Genomic DNA, 25,338 nt, shown 5'->3' with positions numbered 1-25,338 from the left:
GGCAGAAGGACACCTTACTGGAGGGAGAGGTTCTCAGGGAACCAGGGACAAGAATCTCTTCTCTGGACCTCCTGAGCCTCCAAGGCCTCTTCCAGGACACACCACACAGGGAAGCATCTTCTTGCTATATGACTCAGTGTTATAGTCATGTCAGTGTGGGGCTCATAGTGTCTGCAGATTTACAGGGAATAAGAGCCAACTTCAGGCGACAGGACCCTGAGGATGCCCCTTGGCTCTCCTGGACATACTCAGCTGGCCCAGGCTTTAGAATCAATTAGTCCTGCTTCCCACAAGGGTGGGAATGGAAATAGATGGGAAAGTGGTTGTTTTAAATAGGAGACATTATCCAGTAGTTTGCAAATTTGGTTTCTGAATCTTGGGTTGTAGGACCCTTGTGCTAGGGTCTCAAAACTTGTGTCCACCCAATTCACACATTGAAACCTAATCTCCAATACAATGGTTTTAGAAGTTAGGTTCATAGCTGGGCGTGGTGGGCCATGATTGAAATCCCAGTGGCTCTGGAGGCTCAGACAGGAGGATGGGGAATACAAAGCCAGCAATGTTGAGGTGCTAAGCAACTCAGTGAGACTCTGTCTCGAAATAAAAATAAATAAAGAAAATACAAAATAGGATTGGGGGTGTGGCTCAGTGGTTGAGTGCCCCCAAGTTCAATCCCAGGTACCAAGAGAAAAAGCGTTAGGATGAATAGGAAACCACTGGGTATTGTGATGAGTTCTTCTTCCTCCAATGTCTAAGTCTGAACACTAGAGAAGGGCCAAGGCAAGCCTATCAAGGAAGTTTTATTCAAAAAGTAGTAATACAGACTTCTCCTGGGAGAAAGAAGGGGGCCATAGCTGGTGGTATCCTGATATCCCAAGACGGAGAGCATCCTGCACCTTTTAGACATTTTAGACTTTCTCTGTTTTCCTGCTCTCTTCCCCCTTATCTCTTCCTTCCTGACGAGGCCCAGGAGATGCTGTGGAATGGCCAAAAGGGGAGAAACAGGTGGGCTGCAAGGGACAAGGTGGATTGTTGGGGCAGGAAGGAAGCTGCAGCCCAGGGGACCTTAATTAGCAGCTCCCTGTCTGTTCAGGGGGTGCTTCATGAACCCCCTTCTAGGAGGGGCAGTATAGGCAGAAATCCTGGTAATCAAAATGCTCAGGAGGCATTTCCATTCCAGTCTCCCAGGAGTGATCTCCAACTTTCTGGACTCCAACTGGCCTCCATTTTCTTCATTGACTCTATTACCTATCTACATTGACTGTCTGTCTTTAATTCTGGCTTCAACATGGTCATGGGAGGCATTATTTGTCTCTTATACCATGTAATGACTCAGTGAGAAGGTGCCGTCCATGAGTGAAAAAGCCAAAAGCAAGCTCTCCACAGACTCCCAACCTGGTAGCATCTTACTTTCTTTGTCTTTCTTTCTTTTTTCAGGACTGAGGTTTGAACCCAGGAGAACTTTACTACTGAATTACATCTCTAGTTCTATTCATTCTTAATTTTGAGCCAGTATTGGCATGAGATCAATATTGGCATCATCTCCGCCATTTTAGGTTGGGAACCATTTTATTCAGGGACTCCTGGGCTTTGATTTGAATGTGCCTGTTAAAAGGTTCACCCCACCCCAGCCCATTATGCAACCCCTAAGTATGCTTGTTGCTGCTGTCCCAGGAAGGACAGCCTTGTCAGTTCACTCCATGCTACTGACAACAAATCTCTTGCGTGGGATTCTGCTGTGTGGTGTGGTCCTTGGACTTTGCGTGAACCTCATGAGTGTCCTTTCAGTGGTGCCATGACTTGGATTGGCTCTCCCATGGATCTTCCTCTCCCTTTGGGGACCTGAGCTGCTTTGGGATCCTATCCTGGGTCCTAGGACACCCTCACCACACACATTCCATTTCACTGAGCGCTCGATTTCTCATCCACCGCCAGCTGATTCAGGTAAGTTCCCCTGCCTTTAGTCAATTCAAAGGAACTGCGGGTCCCGAGAAGTGACCATGGAACACCCGGTGCTCCTAGGCTTCCCTTTGGTCTGGGACACCCCCAGCTATGGCTTCCAGAGCTGTGGTTGGTCCCTACCATCAACTGGGTCCACTGGCTCAGAAGGTCTCACCCCTAGCAAAAGATCTCTCTCTGGGTCTTGGTTACTCTTTGGGCTCAAAGCCCTGGTGCCAGGCACTGAGAACCCCTGTGGGCCTTAGCCCCAGCTGCCACCCTGGCACCTCTTCATCATTCAATATGCTCCTCCCTAGGAACTCTCTCTCTCCCTCTTGCCATGGGTGCAGCCACCTCTGCCATCCCCTGGACACCCTTGGGTTGCCTTTTAGCAAATTCAGACTCCCTCCACCTTACCCTTGACTTAAAGGAACAGAAACTAATTTGTCTCTGGAACTAAATTTGGCCCCTCTATACCTTAGACAATGATTCCAAAAGACCACTTAATGGCACTCTAGACCCCAACATTTTTGATGAAACTTTTTAAATTTGGGGAGCGCTCTGGGAAATGCAAAGATATACCCATGCTAAAGCCTACCTTTCCTTCTTTCCAAACTGTCCCTCTGCTCTTCCTGTTCTCTGGCCCAGGTTCTGCTGGCTCTTAAACTCTCTCTTCTCGCCCTCAGGACCCTGCTTAAACCCAGACTTTGACCCCAATGACAAACCCCCTCCCTACCATTCTGCTCTGACCCCTCTGGGACCTCCCTCACCTACTTTGTGTCCACCTGCTACTCCTTCTTGCTCGGCCCCCTCTACCCAGCCTGCACCTTTGCTTCCCTTTGTGAAGTAGCAGGGTCAGAGGGAGTTGTCCAGGTGCATGTCCCTTTGTCTCTTAGTGACCTCTCCCCAATGGAAAGGAGGCTAGGGTCTTTCACCTCCAGTCCCACAGGGTACAGTAAAGAATTCCAATACCTAACCCAATCAGAAGATCTAACTTTCCATGATCCTATCCAACTGTCTCCTACCACTGAAAACAAGGTTACTGAAAATTTAAATTATCCCAACAGGTATAATTCTATATACTTGAATATTGTATTTTCATGAAATGATAAACAAATGAGATTTTCTTTTCAAAGAGGTCTGAAAGTTTTAACTGTGTTTCAATTAGAGTACTTTAAATAATATAAAGTATTTATTCTCATTAAAATGGAAGAATTTGTCTAAATTCAGAAATTTACAAGGATTATTTTTTTTAAAGAGAGAGTGAGAGAGGGGAGAGAGAGAGAGAGAGAGAGAGAGAGAGAGAGAGAGAGAGAGAGAGAATTTTTAATATTTATTTTTTAGTTCTCGGCGGACACAACATCTTTGTTGGTATGTAGTGCTGAGGATCGAACCCGGGCCGCACGCATGCCAGGCTAGCGTGCTACCGCTTGAGCCACATCCCCAGCCCAACAAGGATTATTTTAAAAAGTGAATATAAAAGGATTTGTTTAAAGATGGGAAAGAGAAATTAGAAGGTTTTAGGTATGGAACCATATTTAATAGAAGGAAAAGAAAATGTTTCTGGATAAGAAAGTCTTTATGTGATGAAGTAAATAAGAGGGTTTAACGAAGTTATTAAGAGATCTATAAAAGTTGCATATATATATATATATATATATATATATATGAAAGAATCAGTCAAAGCTATTGAAGGTTTTTTCCTAAGGTCAAATATTAATGCACTGATATAAACCAAAGTTTAATCTACATGTTAAAATGACAAGGATTTTTTTTAAAACATTAATTTATCCATAACATGGTGTTTATAAGTTTTATTTTTTAGAACAATAACTTGAAGGAATTTAGGTAAATACAACTGTTAAACAACAACTGTTACAAAGTCTAAGTTTTCATTAAAAGCTAAATTTGATTAATACAAAAACATCAATGTAATTATGGTGATATTCCTCTTCTTTGTATATGAAATATGTTCTTATCTTCCAGGTAAACAAATCTTTAAGGTAGAAGGTTTAAAAGAACATTATGTCAAGCTGGTGTTCTCCAAACTAAAGTTGTATGGTAATTTTAGATTCATAAGAATAACAAATTTTATTGGGGACTTATTTATATCATTTAATGGTCTACAACTGGACCTGTTATCAATAAGATATATAAAGCTTTATGTTACTTTTTACACTGGGATACAATTTAAATGTATTTTTGAGTTAATAAAACCCTAATCTATTTAAAGGTTAATATTGTAAAACTCAAAAGCATTTTGCTACTTTTCCCCAAAAATGTTAAAAACTCTCAGCCTTTCTTTAATTTGTGTTTTATTTGTAATAACATATTGTGCTAGCTAACATTCATATGAACTTTTAAAAAAGACAATATATGTAAGCTTTGTCAAACGGTATTTAAGAAAGAAGCAAAAATCAGCTTCAGAGCTAGAACACTTCACCTAAGATTTATGAGGAGCCCCGCCTTACCTGAGATAAGGCTCTGCCTCCCACCTTACAGTGTATCAGAATAACTCCAAAGTAGGCCAAACTTCAGCCCGTTGAAAGCTAAGTTCAAAAGATTGATTTTTGTTATTAAGATTACTAGGATCTCAAATAGGGGATATCTATCTATCTATCTATATAGATAGATAGATAGATAGATAGTTTTATAGATAGATATATATATAGATATATATCAGCCAAAATTCGAGATAGTTATTACACAAACTAATTACGTTTTTACTTGTTAACTTTATTTTGTATTTTCCTTATAAACTGTATAAATGTTGTCTGTTAATGTTTTGCAGAGGTGTTACTTCAAGAACCCACAACCTGGGTTAATTTAAGATAATAAGTCATCACCTATAGGACAGATAGGATAACATTAACCCTAGTTTAATAAAATAGGTAAGTGACTGTAAGGTTATAGACATTATAGTTAAAAACCAGTACTCTTAATTTAAGACTGGTGAGACTGACTTGCTGGATGATTAAGATCAAAACTTAAAAATTAATGTTAAATTAACAGGGCCACGGAAACCAATATTGGCTCTTGCCCTCTGAGTCAGTCTGAATTTAGGATCAGGGAACTTCTCCAAAGAGCTTTGCAACTCTGGCCACACAACCTCGTGATCAGGGAGATTAATGAGACCACAGGAGAATGAAAAGCCAATCAGTGCACTCTCTATGAAGAGGAGGGTCATTGGAGAAGGGACAATGTCCCTGAGGTTTCCAAGGCAAGCCACATGGTCAGCAAGGCCTGGACCCATCTTACTGCAAAGAGCACTAGCAGAGCTGAGACCTGCTCTCAAGTTCCCCTACGAGTGACCCCTGTGGGAACTCAGCTGACTCTTTACAATAGATAGAAACAAAGTCAATTTTGACCAGCTTGACCTTAAACACCCAACAAAAACAGTTGAACCAAAACAGAGCCATTCCTGGGCATTAAAAAGAAAGGAAATCATAGTTAAATGTAAGTTAAGATATACACTTGTGTTAGCCCCCAGAATATGTAAGACTGGAGGCTACAAAAGAGAGATTCTTAGGCAAGAATGCCTGATAAAGATCAAGAGAAACTGCTAAAGCCAGGAGTTTTTAGTTAGTTTAAAAACCTACAGATATTCCTAACCTACACATGTAGGCTTGATGTTTGCTAGTATGATTATCTGGCCCTAAGTAACAAATATAGATATTTTACAAAATCAGATGACATTAAATAGCTTAACTACATCTCGAGAGGATGGACATCTGTGACATTAATAGTTAAATATTGTGTTTATATTCCTGATTAATCTGGCTTTGTTAAAGTTTTATATTCTTGAATGAAATCCTTGTCCTCTCCACCCCTGTTATGTAGACAAGTTCTCAGCTCTCAGACCTCCTGGGAAGAGATTATTGGCTTCTCTCATTTAATAGCAGGTCTTCTAGGCCTAAACAGCTCCTTGGTAAGTCTGTGCTCATATGAGGCCTTGGACAAATGGGCTATTCAATTTGTTTCTCTACAAGCCAATCTAGGGTTATAGCAGGCCTAGCCACAGGAAGGGCAGGAATAACCACATCCATTTCCCACTTTCATCAGCTCTCCAATCAGCTGATAGGGGATATCCAACAGGTAGCCGAGTCTATAGTAACTCTCCAAAATCAACTGGACTCCTTAGTCTCTGTGATCCTACAAAACTGCTGTAGACTGGGACCTCTTAACAGCAGAGAAACGAGGCCTCTGCCTATACCTACAGGAGGAGTGCTGTTTTATGTCCACCAGTCAGGGGTAGGAAGAACAAGAAAAAAACAACTACAAGAGCAGCTAGAAAAGAGGAAAGAGCAAGCAGGCCAACAGTGCCCTTGGGTATGCTTGCCTTTGTCAAGTATCATTGTAAATCTCACTGAAAATAACCAAAAATAACCACACAACTCCTTCTACATTTTGCTTAAAAGTTTGTTCCCTTTGGGATTCCTGTGCACATGCCCTTCCAGCTGAATCCTGAATTCACGCTGAATCCTGCTAAGCTCAGACTTAACCTTACCCTTAACTTTACCTACCCCATTTGGGCAGGCCAGGTGGCCAGGTGGCCAGGTGGCCAGGTGGGCAGGGGCATTGAGAATGGATAAAATTTCCTGATATAGGAAAGCAATGTGTGACTCTACTTTGTGTAGAACCAAAGATATGAAATATTGTGCTCTATACGTGTCATATGAATTGTAATGCATTCTGCTGCCATATGTAACAAATTAGGAAAATAAATAAATAACTAAACTTTTAAATAAAATAAAAATAAAAAGGAGTGGGGATATGGCTCAGTGGTTCAGTGCCCTGGGGTTAAATCCCCTGTACAACAACTACAAAAAAAGTTGAAGAATAAAAAAGAAAGGAAAGTGTTGTACTACTGTAAATAGAGAATTGTCAGTAATCCTGGTGAGAGTTCAGACAACAAAGAGACTAGGAAGAAGCTAGAACCTCCTAGGGATTGGTTAAGTGGTCATGTTCAGAATGCTGATAGCAATGTGCTTAGTAAAGGCCATCCTAAGGGGGCCTCAGAAGGAAGTGGGAGCCATCTGTGGAAATTAAAAGAAAGGCTGCCTTTGATCACTGCAAACACTTGGCTACACTGTATTCATGCCTCAAGATGCCATGGAAGGCCAAATATAAGATCGAAGACCTAGAGGATTCAGAGAACAACATTTCTAAGCAAAAATAGAAGGAGTTGTGTGGCTATCTTTGGTCATTTTCAGTGAGATTTACAATGATACTTGGCAAAGGCAAGCACACCCTAAAACACTGGGAATGTCACAGCCTGCCCACCTAAAGAGCAAAATGGGAGATTGGGTGAGAATATAGGGGATGGAAAGAGATTACTATGGGTGGGAAGGAGCCAGGCTCTCTGCTTCAAAACCATGGGAGAGAAGGCCTGAGGCCTACACATAATCTTCCAGGTGCCCTTCCATCAAGAGCCCAGAAGAGGGGAGTCGGGTTTCCCCGCCTTCGCCGCTACCACCGCTGAACCTGGACCCCTTACCCAGGCCCGAGCCTACCCTCCATGACTAACGTGTACTCCTTGGATGGGATTCTGGTGTTTGGTTTGCTCTTTGTTTGCACCTGTGCCTACTTCAAGAAAGTACCTCGTCTCAAAACCTGGCTGCTATCAGAGAAGAAGGGAGTTTGGGGTGTGTTTTACAAAGCTGCTGTGATTGGAACCAGGCTGCATGCTGCTGTGGCAATCGCTTGCATCATAATGGCCTTTTATGTCTTGTTTGTAAAATGAATTACAAAATACCCAACTCGTCAACTGCAAACCAAGGGGACAGGGGTGAAGAACCTGTTGGAGGCCTGGACCCAGTGTAGGAGAGTTCAGCCAAAAACATCAATGTCCCCAAGATGACATCACAGCATCTGCCCCTGCCATATGTGAGGAAAACTACTTGTGGTCACAGATGTTATTTATGCTTTAGGGGACTCCAGAAAGCCAACTTCCTTTGATCTGTGTGTAAATTGGCTCTCAGCAGTGAACATATAATGTCCAGTTTAATTATACCCATCAATGATAAGAAAAAAAAAAAAAAAGCCCAGAAGACCATGGAAGGGCCCCCAGCATTGTCTCAGGATTCTGCTCCTTGTGTTCTAGCAAAATGCTCTGAATCTGTCCAACCATGGTTCATGAAAGCCCAGGCATGACTCCTGATGCTGCTAAAAGGGAGCAAGCAACAGACCTTGGTGGCCCACTTAGTACTATTTTGCAGGTGCAGAGAATTCAAGGGCTCTGCTGTCACAACAGCTTCCCCTGGGGTTTCAAAGGAAATTTCTGGAGGCCCTGCTGTTGGAGTTCAGTCACTGCAAAATTCTTCTGCTGTTGGAGTGGAGTCACTCAAAGATTCTTCACCAGAATGCCTAGTGAGGCCATGAGAGTGGGACCACTGCTCTTGAGACCCCAGAAATGTAGAGCCACCGGCAGTGTGCAAAGCCAGCCTAGAAAAGCCACAGGCCATGGCATGCAGCCCAGGAGAGCAGCCATGTGGGCTGCAAGCAGCATCAACCCAGGGGAGGGGCTGCCCAAGGCCCTGGGGACCAGTATCCTGCCCTGTGTCTAGGAGGCTGAGCTTGGAGTTTGGGGATCTAGTGTCTTCTTTGGTTGTTTTCAGACTTGCTGGGGGTCTGGGAGCCCTTTATACATGCTATTCCTCTTTTTTGCCACAGAACTGTCTGCCCTGGGCCTGTTTCAAGGCTGTATCCTGAAACCATGTAACTTGTTGGAAGTCATTTGCCTTGAGTTTCTGATGGGACTTGGGACTTTGCACTTTGGAGTCATGCTGGCAAGACTTCAGCCTTTGAGGACTATAGGCATGGAATGACTGCATTTTGCATTGAAAAAAGGACGTGAACCTCAAGCAGCAGGGGCAGAATGGTATGTTTAGACGTGGTTTGCCCCTCAAAGATCCCTATCATGGATGACTGGTTCTCAGATTGGTGGTACTTTTCAGAAGTAGGACCTAGTGATCTGCTCAGGACTGCCCTGTGAAGGGATTAATGCTAGTCTTTCAGAGTGGATTAGCTCTCACAGGAGTAGATTAATTCCTTTGAGGTGAGTATGAGTTTTTCTAAAAGAGCAAGTCTAGGGCTGGGGTTATGGCTCAGTGGTAGAGTGCTTGCCCAACATGTGTGAGGCACTGGGTTCAATTCTTAGCACCACATATAAACAAACGAATAAATAAAGGTCCATCAATATCCAATAAAAACATTGTTAAAAAAAAAGCAACTCTACCACTTCTCTGTCTATTGCTTTCTCTTTCACCACTAAGTCATACATTGTCATACCATTGCCATGTTATGATATAGCTGAACGTTGTTAACCAAACCAAACCAGAGACGGTCACCTCGGCAGAGGTAAATAAATTTATTTTCTTTATAAATCACCCAGTTTCAGGTCAGTTCTATTGTTTTACCACCCCAAATCCAACTAAGATATGTTCCAAGTCAAAAGGCACACGCATGTCTGTAATCCCAGCGACTCAGGAGGCTGAGGCCAGCCTCAGCAAATTAGCAAAGTCTTAAACAAGTTAGTGAGATGCTGTATCAAAATACAATGAAAAGGGCTGGGCACATGGCTCAGTGGTAAAGCAACCTGGGGTTTCACTCAGTACCAAAAAGGGGCATGGGTGGTACGCACCTCTTCCCAGTAACAGGCTGCCTACACAGAATTCCTTACTGGGGGAAATTTCTTTTCATGTAATGTACACAGACAGCATCCCAGATGCCTCAGGTGTGTGTCGTGACAGCAATGGACAAAGTCTGCTAAAATGTCCCTGATCAGAGACTTGTTAAGCCAACAGCACATCATCCTTTCCACTCGATGGTGGAGGAAGCTGCATCATGTAAGAGTGTGAGGTGACTCCTGTGATAGGAAGGGGAAAGCATGGTGCCCCAGAGGGTGAGTTGTGGTCATGCAGATGGAAACCAGGCATGAGAAAAAAATCTCTCTCTCTCTCTCTCTCTTACACACACACACACACACACACACACACACACACACACACACAATGTCCTGGGCATTGAGTGTAAGACCCTGAGTCCTTGATGGTTCCTGTGAAGAAGCCAGCACTGGGGGGGGGGGGGGACAGAAGAGGGTAAAACCCAAATCTGTGCTCTCCTGTGACTTGTTAATATTTCTGATGGGTAAAGCCAAGACAATATTTATAATGGCAGCCAACAGTGAGATTGGGCAGCTCTCCTTGTCTAGAAAGTCCTAGTGACTTTTGAGAGGAGCCTGGTCAACAGCAGGGAGGTGGGAAAGACCCTCTGTGGGTGTGCCATGGGGGAGAGGTGAGTGTGGACTCCTCCTGGGCAGAGTGGGTAGGATTAGCAAGAGATAGTGGGGCCCACAGTAGAAGCCCATAAGGGAGAGGATCAAGGGCCAAGGACAGCCCAGGCATCCTGCCAACCTTGCCTAACTTCTGATGAGGGCCTAGATGCTGCCTGTAGGCTCAGAGCCTTTTAACCTTTGCCCTAATGGCCAAACCATATCCTTCTTTAGTTCAGGTGCATAAAGTGATAGGAGCCCAGTGACATCCCACATCCCCTTTAGGACACAGTGCCTGGGGCCTTCTGTATTTCCCCCAAAAGACAGGTAACCTTGCCTGGAGCCCCTTTGAGAGAACCAGGTCACCCCTCTGGGCAAAGACATGACCTAGAGCCAAATGGCAGCAGGAAGCTGTTCCTAAGTGGCTGTTTTTTCCCATTGGCAGCTGGAGCTCCATCACAGCCAGCACTCAGTGTCCTGAATGCCCCGTCCAGAGACAGGGAAGGTGGCCCTGCTCTTCTGGGTTCCTCAGTCTCCCCTCATACCCTGCATTCTACATGGTGCTGGTGACATCAGGCTGACTGACCCTGTCTGCACTTCAGGGGAGTCTCCCTGGCATTAGGTGGACACCTGGGTGGCTGCACATTCCCCTCTGTCCTCTATCATTTCCACCATCCTCCCCCTCCCTGTCACCTATCCTCCTGCAGCCTCAGTCTTTTCCTCTGCACCATTTGGCTGATGGGACTCCAGACTCTGTCCCCCCAAACCCAAACTGAAGCCTCACCCAGTCCTTGGAGGAGGAGCACAGGACCCCCCAGGCCATGATGCCCAGCTACCCATGAAGTCTGTGCAGCCACATGGTCAGTTCCCAGGGCTGTTTCTGTGCTGTTGCAGTTGGCTGTGCTTCAGAGGTCAGCACAGAGAAGGACCTGGGCCCAGGTGGATTTTGGACCCTGCAGGGAGGAGGCAGAGCAATGAGTGGTGTCCTGCAAGCTGGGCACTGTGGGAGAACCACTCTGAACCCGCACAGGTTACAGAGCCAGTGGGTACTGAGCAGGACAGGACTCCCTGCCTCTTTGCTGATCTGAGATCTCAGGAACTCATTCCTCACCCCTGGAGTCACTAGTTTACTGTCCCAGCAGCCACTGGCTCTTTTATTCTTCTTCTTCTTCTTCTTTTTTTTTTTTTTTTTTTTGCTGCTGTGGCCCAAAGACCTGACAAGAAAAACAAGGAAATGGAGAAGTTCATTTGGGGCTCCTGGTTTCAGAGGGCTCAGTCCAAAGACAGCGGGTCCATTCCTTAGGTCTCAAGGAGAAGCTGAATATCATGGTGGAAGGGTGTAGTGGAGGAGAGCTGCTCAAGGCATCATACCAGGAGGCAGAAAGAGAGCGAGCTCCACTCAACAAAGACAAAATACATACCCCCAGGCCCACCCCAGTGACCCACCTCCTCCAGCTCCACCCTCCAGGACTACAGTTACCATCCAGTGAACCCTCATCAGGGGATTAATCAATGATTGGTTAAGGCTCTCATAACCCAATCATATCACCTCCAAACTTTCTGGTATTGTCTCACACATGAACTTTGGGGTCACCTCCTCTCTAAACCATAACACTGGCCCATGAGGGTGTTGGGGTGGAGAGGAGGGAGCAGTGGGCTGTAATTGGAGGAGCCAGGAGGGCTTCTTGGAGGGGGACACAAAATGAAGACCCCCACAGGTGAGAAATGATGACCTTGGGGGGTGAAGGGGACTGTCTGAGCAAACTGGGCAGTGTGACTGTGCCCATGGTTGGGACGTCCTTCTTCCTCTCAGCCTTCATAGTTTCCCGAGTTCCCTCCAAGGTCCTTGTAGTCCAGGTCTGAGGGTCTGTGTAAACCTGTCCCTATTCAGTCCTGGCTGCTCTGTTGAAATACACTGGTGACTGCAACTGTGACACTTCTTAAGAATCAACCCCCTTGGGCTGGGGATGTAGCTCAGTGGGTAGAGTGCTTGCCTTGCATGCACAAGACCCTGGGTTCAATCCTCAGCACCACCAAAAAGAAAAGAAAGCAAGCAAGCAAGCAAGCAAGCAAGCAAGCAAGAACCCACCCCCCTCCACTTGCTCTGTCCCTACCCTGTGGCTTCCCCTGAGGACAGCTCCCTCTGAGGTTGAGTTTACTGTTATTTATGCACCTGACAAACATTTGGAGGTCTTTCTGGTTCTAGCACTGTGGACCTGGAAGGGCTCTCTTGGGCATCTGGTGCTGCTGGGGAGACAGACCCATAGCCAGGAGATGTCAAATCTTCTCGAATCCTGCGAGGACATCGGGAATACAGCAGGAGACAGGAGTGCCTGCTCTGCCTGTCTTCCTGGAGGAAGGGGTGTGGGCTCCACCTCAGATGACCTTCAGTACCTTCTTCTAACAGGCCTTGGCTTCTTCATTCTAGCCTGGGTTCATTCCTACACACCAGGATAGCAAGTGTCTTTATTGGTGTTTTTCTAGGAGTGACAATATTCTCAGGTGGCTGTGTCCGTGACTTGTACCTAAAGAGCAAGGTCTTTTTTTAATTGAAAGTTTTCCATCCAAAGCACTGTGGTCCAAGCCACTGTCCCAGCTCCTGTCCAGGCAGATACTCTCTCTTTCTGTATTCTCTTGACCAAATTTATAGCTGGGACTGTGGAAGTTGAGATATTCCAGCTCCTCCCGGTTCATAGTCGTGTTATAAGCTCCTTTATGTCAACTGAAAAACACAGTGCTCCTTCCTAACCTGGAAGTTGCTGTCTACCTCTTGGTGAAGGTCCCCAAACTAACAGTAAAACTGTGGAATGAAGAAGAGTCTTCAGAGCATTAGGGCATGTGGGGGTGGGGTGGGGTGGAAAACTGACATATATGTAATGATCTAGAGAAAGTCTGAGAGAAGAGGAGAGAGAGAGAGAGCGAGAGAGCGAAAGAGAGAGAGAGAGAGAGAGAGCGAAAGAGAGAGAGAGAGAGAGAGAGAGAGAGAAACACAGAGAAGAAGATTGAAGCAGAAGCTAAAACTCCAGAAAAATATCTGCAGTGACAAATCCCTGCTACCATCCTTTCCATCTCATCAGGTTTGAGACCCCCTAAAAGCAAGTTTTGGTGAGAATATGGAGCATCTGTCACCCTCGTATTGTTTAATGGGATAAAAAATAATCTAGTCATTTGGGGAGTTAACTAGACATTGTCCTTAAAAGTTCAGCCCAGAGCTGGGAGCACTGGCACATCCCTATAATCTCAGCAACTTAGGGGGCAGACACACTAGGATTCTGAGTTAAAGGTGAGCTTTAGAAACTAAGCAAGTTCCTCAGTATTTTAGGGACACCCAGTCTCAAATTAAAAGATAAATAAATATAAAATGGATTGGAGCTGTAGTCAGTAGTGAAGCAACCCTGGGTTAAATTCCCAGTACCCTGTCCACCAAAAAAAAAAAAAAGAAAGAAAGAAAGAAAAAACAAGTTTCACTCAATCTCAGTGATTTGACACAGATTTTTTTTTTAGTTTTTTTTTTTTTTTTTTTTTTTTTTTTAGTTTTCAGCGGACACAACATCTTTTGTTTGTATGTGGTGCTGAGGATCGAATCCGGACCGCACACATGCCAGGCAAGTGCACTACCGCTTGAGCCACATCCCCAGCCCAACACAGAGCATTCTTATCTCAGAGTTTTACCAGAAAAAAAAAAGAAGAAGAAGAAGAAGAGCACATGTCCACTAAGTGATTTCTGAAAATATACACCACAAGTTTTATGTAAAATAGCCTAAGCCAGGCATGATGGTACCCTTATTGCAGTTCAGGTACTCAGGAGGTCAAAGGAGGAGGATTGGAAGTTGGAGGCCAGCCTGGACAAGTTAGTGAGACCCAACTCAAACTAAAATGAACAGGGATGGATATGTAGACCAGTTTTAGAGAACTCATGGGTTAAGTCTCCACTAAAAAGGGAAAAAAAAAATAAGAGGGAGGAGGACAAATGGAAGTCACTCAGGTGTGCATCAACTGGGAACGGCTTAAAGTGTGGCAGAAGTATTCATGCAAGGCCACTCCTGAAAAAGAGAAGAAATTGCAAGTTCAAAGCCAGCCTCAGCAATTTAACGAGGCACGAAGCAACTCAGTGAGATCTGTCTCTAGTAAAATAGAAAAGAGGGCTAGGGGTGGGACTCACTGGTCAAGAACACCTGAGTTCAATCCCCAGTACCCCCTGCCACCCCAAAAAAAAGCTCTTAAAAAAGCTACTGAAGGGACTGGAGTTGTGGCTCTCTTATAGAACACTCACCTAGCACCGGTAAGGCACTAGGTTCAATCCTCAGCACCACAAAAAGATAAATAAACAAAGGTATTGTGTCCATCTACAACTAAAAAATATTATTAAAAGAAAAGAAAAACAAGCAGCTACTGAAACTATTGAAAGTCTGAAAAATACTCTGAGGACCCATTCTGGGAAGCATCCTGTGCATGCTCAGAACTGAAAACCATACAGGGGCATGTTTGCAGCAGGAGCACAAGGGATGTTTGCAGCACAGAGTGGAAGGATTATGCACCAGTCCCTGTACCCTAAAAGGAACTAAAAGGTCTTTTCACCTCTGCAGAGATCCAGTCACCCAGGCTTACCTCTATCCTCGTCTGCCCCCTGGTGTCCAGGATGGGAAACACGGCAATCTTCATCTTTAGCCCTAAAGGCCTTGGTGCCCTGTGGTGGGGCTAAAATGCATTGGGTGAAAAAATAAATAAATAAGTAAGTAAGTAAGTAAATAAATAAATAAATAAATAAATAAAAACACTGGGTGAAAGAGGAGAGTTTCTCTGCTGGGAAAAGTGGTCCCTCATGGGGGCAAGTTGGTGAGACGGAGGGTAAAGGGGGAGTCCCAGGGTCCCTGGAGTAAGGGACACAGCCTTTCCATGACAGAGAGAAAATGCTTTGGAGGAACAAAAGGGCGTGTTGAGCTTCATTTGGCACTTTTGATTACTGAGATAAAAGATGAGAGGGTTTCTAGTGGAGGGTCCAGAAAAGTTTAGGGACATCAATGAGGTGAGAGGGAAAGTCAACCATGTGCATGCCATAGTGAGCAGGAGGCTGCAGAGGGAATTCTGAAAGATTGTACATGGAGAGATCCTCAGGGAGCCAGGGACAAGAATCCCTTCTGCTATGTGTCTGGACCTCCTGGCATGTCAAGGCCTCTTCCAGGACACACCCCACAGAGAAACATCTTCACAGCTGTGTTGTGATTGTGTCAGTGTGGGGCTCTCAGTGTCTGCAGAGCCACAGAGTATAAGAGGCAACTTCAGGAGACAGGACCCTGAGGACCCCACCTGACTCTCCAGGATGCACCCAGCTGGCCCAGGCTCCAGAAGCCAATGGAAAAGCCCAGTCCTGCTTCTCATAAGGATGGGGCCAGTCACCTCCTTGGGACAGAAATAGATGAGTATGTCCATAGATTGAAATGTTAATGATGAATGACATTTAATCTCCAGGTGGACTCAGGGATATGGAACTCTGGTTTTGTTTATAGCCTGGATGGGTTAGATGTTTGGCCTGAAAGTTTTTGTGCTGCAAATTATACATTGAAAGCCAGTCTCCATGGGCTGGGGATAGAGCTCAGGTAGTAGAGTGCTTGGCTAGCCCACACTAAGCTCTAGTGCATTAAGTTCTAATGCATTAAGCTCAATCCCCAACAATGACAACACACACACACACACAATGCATAACTAATAAAATCAGTCTACTTCTTGGGCTTTGATTGAAAAAGAAAGAAAAAAAGCCAGTCTGAAATGATGAATCATTGGGTGGGGACAGGGTTTAGGAACTGTCAAATAGTCCCAAGAGAACTTGTTCACCCCTTCTTCCAGTAAGGACATGGTGGGAAGGTGCCATCTAGAAACCAAAGCAAGACCTCTCCAGACAACAAATAGGCTAACATCTTTATCCTGGACTTGTAACGTCCAACACAGAAGACAACTCATTTGCATTGTTTATGAGATACCCAGTTTATTTATTTATTTGTTGATATTTTGTTGTTAGCACTGTAATCAAACCCAGGACCTTGTGCATGCTTGGCAAGTACTTTACCACTGAGCTACTCTCCCAGGACTTGTTGTTTTACTTTGAGTTCGTGTCTCCCCAAGTGGCCAGCCTGTGCTACATATGTAATTCTTTTCCCTCAGCCTCCTGAGTGGCTTTGGTTATGGTCATGTGCCACCGTGCCAAGCTAGGTTATTATTGGAGTTGTTGTTGTTGTTGTTGTTGCTGTTGCTGTTGTTACAGGAGGCTGATGGAGTAAAACCCTGGGGTTTGTGGTGTCCAGGTTTTCTACAGAGGTCCCACTGGTATGAGAAACATGTGGTAAGTGCTGAGAGGTGGGCAAGAGGTTCAGAAAAGTACCAGCACCACTTCCTAAAACTTCACTGTGAGCATGGGAGGGTGTGGCTACTGGGAGGAAGGGATAGACGGGGTTGTAGGGAAGGAGAGGGGTGGAAGGGAGGGAGGGACTCAGGCACAGTGGGATGAGGAGGAAGGTGGGCTTACATTGGGAATTAATGAGTGTGTCTAACAGGAGAGGACCCATGGCGGAGTGGATGGATGAATAGCTATGTGAATGAGTGGGTCAACCCTGGTTCTTGGATGGGCATGTGTGGGCACCACAGGAAGATCCTATCACACCTAGCACACCCCTCCCTTGCTGAAAAGGAAGCTAGAGCTCTGTGTGCTTGTCCTCAGCTCCCATTATCTCCTGGATCTTCTGAGGCAGGGTCTTGGTCCAGAACTGCAGCCTGTGTGCCTTCTTGGCCTGGCCCACAGCAGGCTGGATGTCCAGCTGCAGGTACTGTTGGTCCTGGTCGAACAGTGGCCAGTGGGGCAGGCCCTCTCCGTTGGGGTTCCTGTGCACATGCCATCCCAGCAAGGCAGGGCGAGGGTCAGTCTGAGCTCTGTTGAACTCAGACCTGACCTTAAACCCCAATTATGGACAGGGTAGCCAGCCATGCACACAGAGGTGTTGAGAATGGGGAGAGCTGTCCTAATGTAGGAAAGTAATGACCTCTCACTTGTGTCATTCCACACAGGGCACAGCAACCTGGCCTGTGTTGCCCTTCCCTGTGAGAGGCTGGCTCCCAAGGTAGCCCAGCACAATGGCTCACCCTCTGGACCACTGTGAGAAGAGACCAGTGACCTGTACCCAAAAAGCACCCTCTTTTAGTGTGGGTCTTCCCGTTGGGTAGAGGGCTAAGATGTGATGGAGGAAGACACACAATAGCTAATGGGGTCACTTCAGACAAGGGGAACAGTGGAGGGCCCGTGCCCCCAGGCAGATTTTCTCACCCATTTCGAGCAAAGTTGCCCCAGTACTTCATCATCCTCCTTTTCAGCAGCTCCTCCTCCTCAGTGAGCTCAACTGTGGGAGGAAGAAGCAAGGGTCCAGGTCCTGGCCAACTCCCCATCCAGCTGTCCACTCCTGTGCCACACTCACCACCCCAGCCCCAGGCTTGTGTCCCTTTCCTATCACAGAGTCCTGGGGCCAGGCCCTCTGCTTGCCCAACCTGCCTTTACTACTCCAAGCCTTTAACTGAATCAACACTGGGCTCCTCTTTGGCATAGAAATTTCCTTATTTGAACACTGTGAAGTCATTTAAGAAATGACTTGGCTTTTACCCAACCCCCTCTTCTCCTATGCTAGATACCATGTTTGATGTGAGAACAGGTAGAAAGAAGCATAGATTGGAGTGGGAAAGGTCTAATCCTGGAATGACCTGTTGAGTTGTAAGATGGTAGACACTGGATCCCATGCTCTCCCTTACCCCAGTTCCTCATTGTACCATGAGAGTGACTGCCACCCTGTACCCATGAGAATGCTCCTGTGGAACAAGGAGAACTCACCACTGATGCCACTGATGTAGGATCCAAAAACAAAGATGCACTCATCACTATGGTCAGCCTTCACGTGTGGAGGCCTCAGGTTTCTAAGGAAGCTGGGTGGATGCTGGAACTCATAGAAATAGACAGGAGCATGGGAACCTGGAGGGTGGACAGGATGTGTCACTCTTGGTGACAAGATTGCTAGGTCCAAAGCTGGCTTGAATCTTCACAGGGGCTTGGAAGCCCAGAATGGATCAGAGGCAGTTAGAAGGATTTTGTTAAGTCATGTCTTGGACTTCCTGGCTGTATGGTGACAGGCAAGTCCTTGAATGCCACTATCTTATTTCCCTCCTCTGTAAAATGTGTATGATGTCTATGTCTCACTCTAGCCATAAGGATTTACTGAGATGAGGGCGTTCAGGTACCTGGGAACAGGGTCTAGATAAAGACATGTGTCAGGACCTGACACCAGACCTCACCTGGGACCCACAGCTCTGAGCTGTCTCCTAGGAAGCCAGGATTCAGGTTCAGACACACTCACTCTGATAATGTGCTACTTGGAGTGCAGGCATCACAAACATGAAGTCCGCCATCATCTCCTGTAACTGGAGTCGGAGGGTGTGGGGGTCCTCGTTGTCTCCCATGTACTCCTCCATCAATAGGTCAGCACATTCGGCAGGTAACATCATCTAGTCCAGGGGATCAGGGAGAGTCATGTTAGACAATCTCTGGGGCAGGGAGGCAGGAACTTTAGGGTGGGGATTGATGTTTGGGATGCCAAAAAAGAGGGCAATGGTGTCAAGCTGTGCAGTGGCCCCACTCACAAATTTACATAGATCAACATTTGTTCCTGTGGATTCCTGAAAAGGAAGAGTGTCTGGCTGCACTCTTGCCTGGACCAGGACCCCAGGAGTCTCACCCTCTGTGTTGATATTCTCTGCAGAACAGCTCGCATGGTTTCTCTGTCTATGTCGTTCTGCATTTCAGGGGGGCCCAAGTACTGTGTGGTGGAAAGATAGTATAGAGTCGGGGGTGAGATGACCAGGAGGTATGAAGTCCAAACCCACTCCCACCTGACACTATCAAGGGGGTTTGAAGAGGAGACTCACCATGGGAAGGAACCACCCATACTCATCATTGGTGACACCAATGATGCTGGGAACCGGTTGAAAATCAGCAGAGGCCAGAAGCTCCTGGGGGTGCCTGGGTAGGAAGGCCCCATCCACCACAGCAGAAATGATCTTGAAGGGCTAAGGGGGCATTCAAAGTCCATGATTATGGGAAGCAAAGTCTCTTTTCTAACGACACCTGAGATACTTCCAATGTATCCTACTCATCCCATGATTCTCACACCAACATTCAGAGATTCTACACCTGGTTTAGCATATTTTTATCTCAATTCCCATCCAGAACTATGAGGATACAAGAAGACCAAGCCTTGAAAATGACATCATTGTTCCACAGTAGAAATCACTGTACTTTCCTTACACCATGACCCCTGTGTCCTCACTGACGTCCATTCAGCCCACCTTGGTAATAGCCAGCATTTCCTGTTCACTCTTGCCCCGCAGGCAGCTCACCAGGGCCTCTGACTCTACTTTCCCACAGGCAGACAGGTTGGCCACCATCTGTAAAGGCACCAAAAAGAGGCTGAATCATCCGACAGACAGGGCGGGGGTTGCTGCCTAAGGTCTCAGCTGTGTGCAGGTTACCCATAAATCTCAAAGGGAGCCATCTGTGTATTGCAGCAAGTATGAAATCCTTCCACCTTCCCTGAAGCTCAGGTGTCAGCCAGAGGAGCCATCACACCTGCTTACATGGGTCTTCTGAGGAGGAGGCTCCCAGGTGTACCTTTGCAGACCCTAGATCAAAATCAACCACTTGAGGCAGAGATGTGTGGATTCTGACCTTTGAGATCCTCAGAAACACTGGGGTGGTGGCCAGTTCTGGAGACACCTGCATAGTCTTTGTTTTCATGGAATAGATACTGTGGCAGAGGTTCTGAAGTTGAAGGGTGAGGCAGCAGATTTGGCCTTGAGTAGTAAAGGATACTCACTGTGGAGACATCTTTAGATGAGCTCGTGATAAATTCAGGTGGCAGGGCCACCCCACTCTGCATGATGGCACCATGGAAGAGACCTTGGGACATTGGTGACACCACAAGCGAGGACACACTAGTGCCACCTGCAGACCCGCCAAAAATGGTGACCTGATCAGGGTTGCCTCCAAAGTGGGCGATATTCTGCTGGACCCAGCGTAGGGCGGCCACTTGGTCCAGGAAGCCCCAGTTGCCAGTGGCATGCTGGTCTCCAGTGCTGAGAAATGGAAAGGATGATGATCAATGGTTAGTCCTCTGTCTACTCAGCCCTCATTGACCATCCCTGTCCCAGGCTCACCTGAAGAAGCCCAGAACTCCCAGGCGGTACTGAGTAGTGACCACCAGTACATTTTCAGTGGCTGCCAGAATAGAACAATCAAGCATGGAAGCTGAGCCCATCACCAAGCCACCACCATGGATCCAGACCATCACCTGGGAAATCAGGAGATATACCATGTGGTAGGCACCGTGCCCAATCCCATCATGGCTGATCCCCTAGTCTGAACACCACTTTGGCTGTGTAGCTACCCACACAGAACTCTAGTAGGACTTCATGACCTATGGCACTCATCACAGAATAATTTCAATTTGGAAGTTCAGGCCTCCAATAGTTTGGGGTCGTATCACCAATTAGAATCCGGATCTATTTCTCTCAGAACTACTCTGAAAGGAAAAGAAAAGTGATGATTCTGTTATTACCCCACTTGAACATTAATTTAAAGTGTCATCTAATCTCTGGCCCCCAAATTAATCGATGGTCATGGAATGTAGTGACTGCAAAATTGCAGATTTGATCACCTGAATGAATCTCCTGCATACAAGCTGGTGAGTTGATCAGTGGGTCAGAACATTTGGCCTCTGAGAGCATCCAGGCTCTTTGACTCCATGCCTAGGTCAGCTTCCTGCCTGCATAAGAGGCCTTCTTGGAGCTGATAGTGAGAAACTTTTCATGGTAGTTCACACCACAGTGGTGGCCAGCTGAACTTGTGACTTCCAGTGTCATTGGTATTGTTATGTAGTACTTGGGGTCAATCCCAGGCCTTCATAGCATTGTGCTAGCTCTCTACCTTGAACCATGTCCCAAGCCCGCTTCTAATGTTCTCCCCAAAATGTTCTCTCACCCTTCAACTGACCATGACTTAACACTCACAGGCAGGTTAGAGCCCTCATGGGCATGTGCAGGCGCGTAGATGCTGAGGTACAGGCAGTCCTCTGACATGGGGATGGGAGGCAAGTTTATACTCCCTAGGTTCAGAGCCTCTAGATTCAATGCATCTGCATTTTGCAGACACCTGGTGACAATGGAATACAGTTATTTCAGGGGCTGAGCAGTGGTCAATCCAGACCTTAGGTCCTGACTGGATCCCAGACCACCTCACTCCCTGCCTTCACTGGTGCCTTGCCTCACATGATCCTTCATTCAAGTCATTCTCCACTAAGTTCCAGGCCACAGGCTCAGGGAAGCAGGGATGATCCCAGACCCCCAGGGAAACACAGGCTGCATGTGTTGACATTCACTTCTTATCCCTGTCCCCATTCAGGCCTGGAACAGCATAGGTGTCCCCACACAGCTGGTGACTGAGTGGATGGAGGTTAGTTTCTCACAGAAGGGTAATGGGGCATCCCACAGCCCAACTCGAGACTCTCAGAAAACCTCACCCCTCCACTAAGTCTTGAGCTGTAAGCCCATGCCCCTTTCCCTTGGCCCTGTGGGTGGGGTCCCCAAGGAGCCACCACTGTTACCCTCCTCAGGGATCTGCAGCATGGACTGCTGGAGTCAAGGTCTTTTATAGGTTCAGAGAGCCAAGCCGACCCTCTCCCAGACACATCTCCCCTGGTGGGAGAGAGCCCCTGGAGTAAGCCAAATCCAGGGACATGTGTTTCTGCCCTTGTGTTCAACACCTGGAGCTAATGCCTGTTGGGTTCCAAGCTCTGAGGCAGGGGCCTGGCAGGTTTACTCCTGCATTAGAAAAATGAATGTGGGGATTGCCCCAATGCAGAGGGATATATTTCTATACATTTGTTCATTTAGGGCGGGGTTTCAAAGCTGGTACATTAGGTTGCTAAAAACACATTAGCACTGGTCTACAGCCTCAGGCCTTGTAGTACAGTGTAGATAATGAAGCCACAGTAGCCTGGCCCAGGACTCGGAGTACCCACCCCAACCCCAGCCCTGAGGTTTCCCAGACCCCAGGAGAACTTACATGGCCGGGTGGGAGGTCCCATCCCTCACACCACTCCAAGGTTCAGGGGGCTCAGGGGCTGCAAAGCGCAGTGGTCCTACAGGTGGCTTGGCAAAGGGAATACCCAGGAAGGTGTGGACCCCCACATCGGTTTCCTTCACATGGACAAGGCTGCCCCGAACCTGCCCGGTGTGGGTGGTTCGAATAGGGCTGACTGAGTCCTGGCCTGTGGGAAGACAGATGCACTTCAGGCTCAGGTCTGCCCACTCACCGGCTGGCCTGCAGCACCTTGGCCTGGTTGGCCCTCCTCAGCTCAGCCTCGTGGAAGGAGCCTGATCTGTCAACATTCACTTCAGAATATTTCTGCCCATCCGTAATTCCTATCCCCACAACAACTATCACTCGAAAAGGTCACAGCCTATCTCTCCAGGCTCACCAGGCCCCTGTGACTTGCCACCATCCTTTAGCCCTAGCAACTTCAAGAAGAATGTCTTTTGGGCTGATGGGGCAAGAATGTCCATTGCACTAACTGTGCCAGGTCATGTCACCCACTGGGAGGACTGTGGGAATGGAACTAAAGATTTCTATCCTTAAGGATCTCATACTTGATGGGACAAGAAATGACATAAAGAAGCATCATTCATGTAAGGAGATACGAACGGTGAGCTATGAGTTCAGGCCATAAAACTCTTGTCCCTCCTGGGGTTGGTCATCAGGGCAAGGAGGCAATGGAAAGTCAAGCTAGATATATCTCGCTTGTCCAAGCCATGATATTTGTTAAGAGTTGATGGTGGGCATATGGGGTTTATCTCCTCTCTGTGTCCCAGAATAGGTCCGCATTTGGGTGCTGTGCAGCCCTCAGGATGCCCCAGTCCTCTCTGTGCTTCAGGGTGCAGAGAGTTACGCAGTCAGGTCCACAGTCCTCCTGCTATTGTCCTCATCTCCACAGCTCCCACATCACTAGAGCCTTCCCTCCCCCAGGCTCCAGTTCTCACTCTAGAGCTTCGCAGATCTGAGCTGGTTTCCATAAGAAAACGTTAAGAACTTCAACCTTCCTCCTCTCTCCCATGAGATGCCCCAGGATCTGATGTTTGATGCTTCCTGGTACAGGATAGGCCAGGGCAGCATCCACTCACAGGACCAGAGAAGGAAATTGGCCAGCATCCCTCCAAGTCCAAAGACACACTCCTGTCCCTACCAACATGCTGTCTCCACTCAATGCCTTGCCAGAGGGATCTTGGTCCATGTAACTCATGTGGCCGCTGCCACTAATGCCTGATATTAGTTACTAAAAAGGACAAAGCCTGTGAAATACTTCTGCTCACACTCTGCTGACATTATATAGCTGCTTCCATGAGGACAAGCCCTGCATGAAACAGCAGGAGGAATCTAAACATGTATATATGGAGTGGTATGAAGTGTCCTCATGTCCAGATGTGGAAAAGGTCACAACAGAAATGATGGGTTTGTGACCATTTAGTTGACAGACAAAGATGAGTAGTGTGTAAGACCTGGACCCTATTCAAGACCTAGATGGGCCTGTGGAAGAGCCAGGACTTGGTGGACAGAAGACTGTGGGGCTCAATTCTATACCCTCTCATGACTCAGTTTTTTTTTTAATTTTTCTATGTGAGGTAAAGAAAAAAAGACTGTTGAAAATAGAATCTTTCAGTGAAACTAGAAAAATCTTCCTCTTGAGAAAGTTCTGGTTCTCTGTAAGATGCCAGGTAAGAGAGGAAGCCTGTCAGCGATGATCCAAGGGGGACAGGTGAGCATGGATTCCTCTGTGCAGATTAGATTAGGAAAGTTGGGTCTATGTCCAATGCCCACACTAGGAGCCTTTGCGGTGGGAGGGATCCAGAGCTGCCTACACTCCCTGGGCATGGTACTCTCCTGCCAACACCTTCTGATAAGGGCCTAGAGATTTCTAGCAGGTACAGAGCACATCGCCTTTGTCCTAGAACAATCCAAGCCATGCCAGTTCAGGTTGACCAGTGAAAGGAACCCAGCAGTCATTCAGATCAGTGTTGAGAAGTGGTACCACAGCTACTGTAACCCCTAGGGCCAGTAACCTTCCTGTGGACCCTGCAGAAGGTGCCAGCACTTCTCTGTCCAAGGGGTCAAAACACTCAGAGCCAAATGTAACCAGCAAGCTCTTCTTACTGCTGTTGTTATTATCCAAGGGGGAGTAGTAGCTACAGCCACAGCCACACACAGGAGGGAAAGGTCCCTGTCCCTGTTCCTTTGCCAGAAGGCTTCTGACTTGCCCATTCCCTGGATTCCATTCCCATAGTCTTCTGCCCACCCAGTCCTGGGATCTTCCACTGGCCCATCTAGGTCTTAAATAGGGTCCAGGTCTTACACACAACTCATCTTTGTCTCTCACCTAAATGGTCACAAACCCATCAGAATCCCCTCACACTAGCTCACTCCTCCATGGGGGTGTCCCCAGGCAGCTCTGACCCTCTCTGGCTCACCCTCCAGCCCCTCATCCCCTTCATCTGTCTCCTCTACCAACTCCCCCGCCCTGGTGCCTTCCCTCCAGGCTCAGGCTCTGTCTCTGGGCACTTTGGCAGATCCAGCCCGGTCTCTACCACCCTCCCCATGGCAGCCTCACCCTGGCCCTGGATGAGGAGCATCAGGAGCCCAGAGGCCACGATGATGAGCCAGGCAGGAAGTCGATGCAGGCACATGGTGGACTCCCAGGGCTGCTTCTGTATTCCCAGGGCTTCACCTGGAAATGCAGAGCAGCATTCTGCCCAGGGGGACTTTGAACCTGACACTGAGAAGGCTGGAAAATAGGTGGTGCCCTGCAAGGGGTGTGCTGCAGGAGAGTCACTCTGAACTCTCAGAGGTCATGGAGGCAGTGTGCAGCGGGCAGGGCCCTAACCCTCTTCGTCCCTTGGCCACTTTCCAACACTCTGCAGACCCTCTGAGATCCAGGACCCTCTCCTCACAACCTGGAGTCACTAATTCTCTGTCCTTGCTGTCACAGGCCCAT

General features: G+C 47.1%; 1 protein-coding gene and 1 pseudogene across 1 annotated transcript; one reads left to right on the top strand and one right to left on the bottom strand.

Moving 5' to 3' along the window:
• Positions 1-7,427: 7,427 nt before the first annotated feature.
• LOC144250523 (protein kish-B pseudogene) lies at positions 7,428-7,697 on the top strand (annotated as a pseudogene).
• An 8,549-nt stretch (positions 7,698-16,246) lies between these two features.
• LOC144250351 (cocaine esterase-like) lies at positions 16,247-25,030 on the bottom strand. The gene is made up of 12 exons (XM_077793017.1): positions 24,955-25,030; positions 22,359-22,563; positions 21,305-21,446; positions 20,453-20,586; positions 20,113-20,371; positions 19,586-19,684; positions 19,166-19,306; positions 18,976-19,056; positions 18,598-18,745; positions 18,078-18,215; positions 17,523-17,595; positions 16,247-17,083 (listed from the first exon to the last, which is right to left on the bottom strand). Exons 1-12 carry the CDS (start codon positions 25,028-25,030, stop codon positions 16,897-16,899), a joined length of 1,683 nt encoding a protein of 560 aa, XP_077649143.1. The 3' UTR covers positions 16,247-16,896.
• Positions 25,031-25,338: the final 308 nt, after the last annotated feature.

The sequence above is a fragment of the Urocitellus parryii genome, chromosome 15 (assembly GCF_045843805.1).
Source record: "Urocitellus parryii isolate mUroPar1 chromosome 15, mUroPar1.hap1, whole genome shotgun sequence".
Classification (NCBI taxonomy): Eukaryota; Metazoa; Chordata; class Mammalia; order Rodentia; family Sciuridae; genus Urocitellus; species Urocitellus parryii.
The sequence above is the reverse complement of the archived record's forward strand: the minus strand, read 5'-3'. Positions and strand labels throughout refer to the sequence as shown.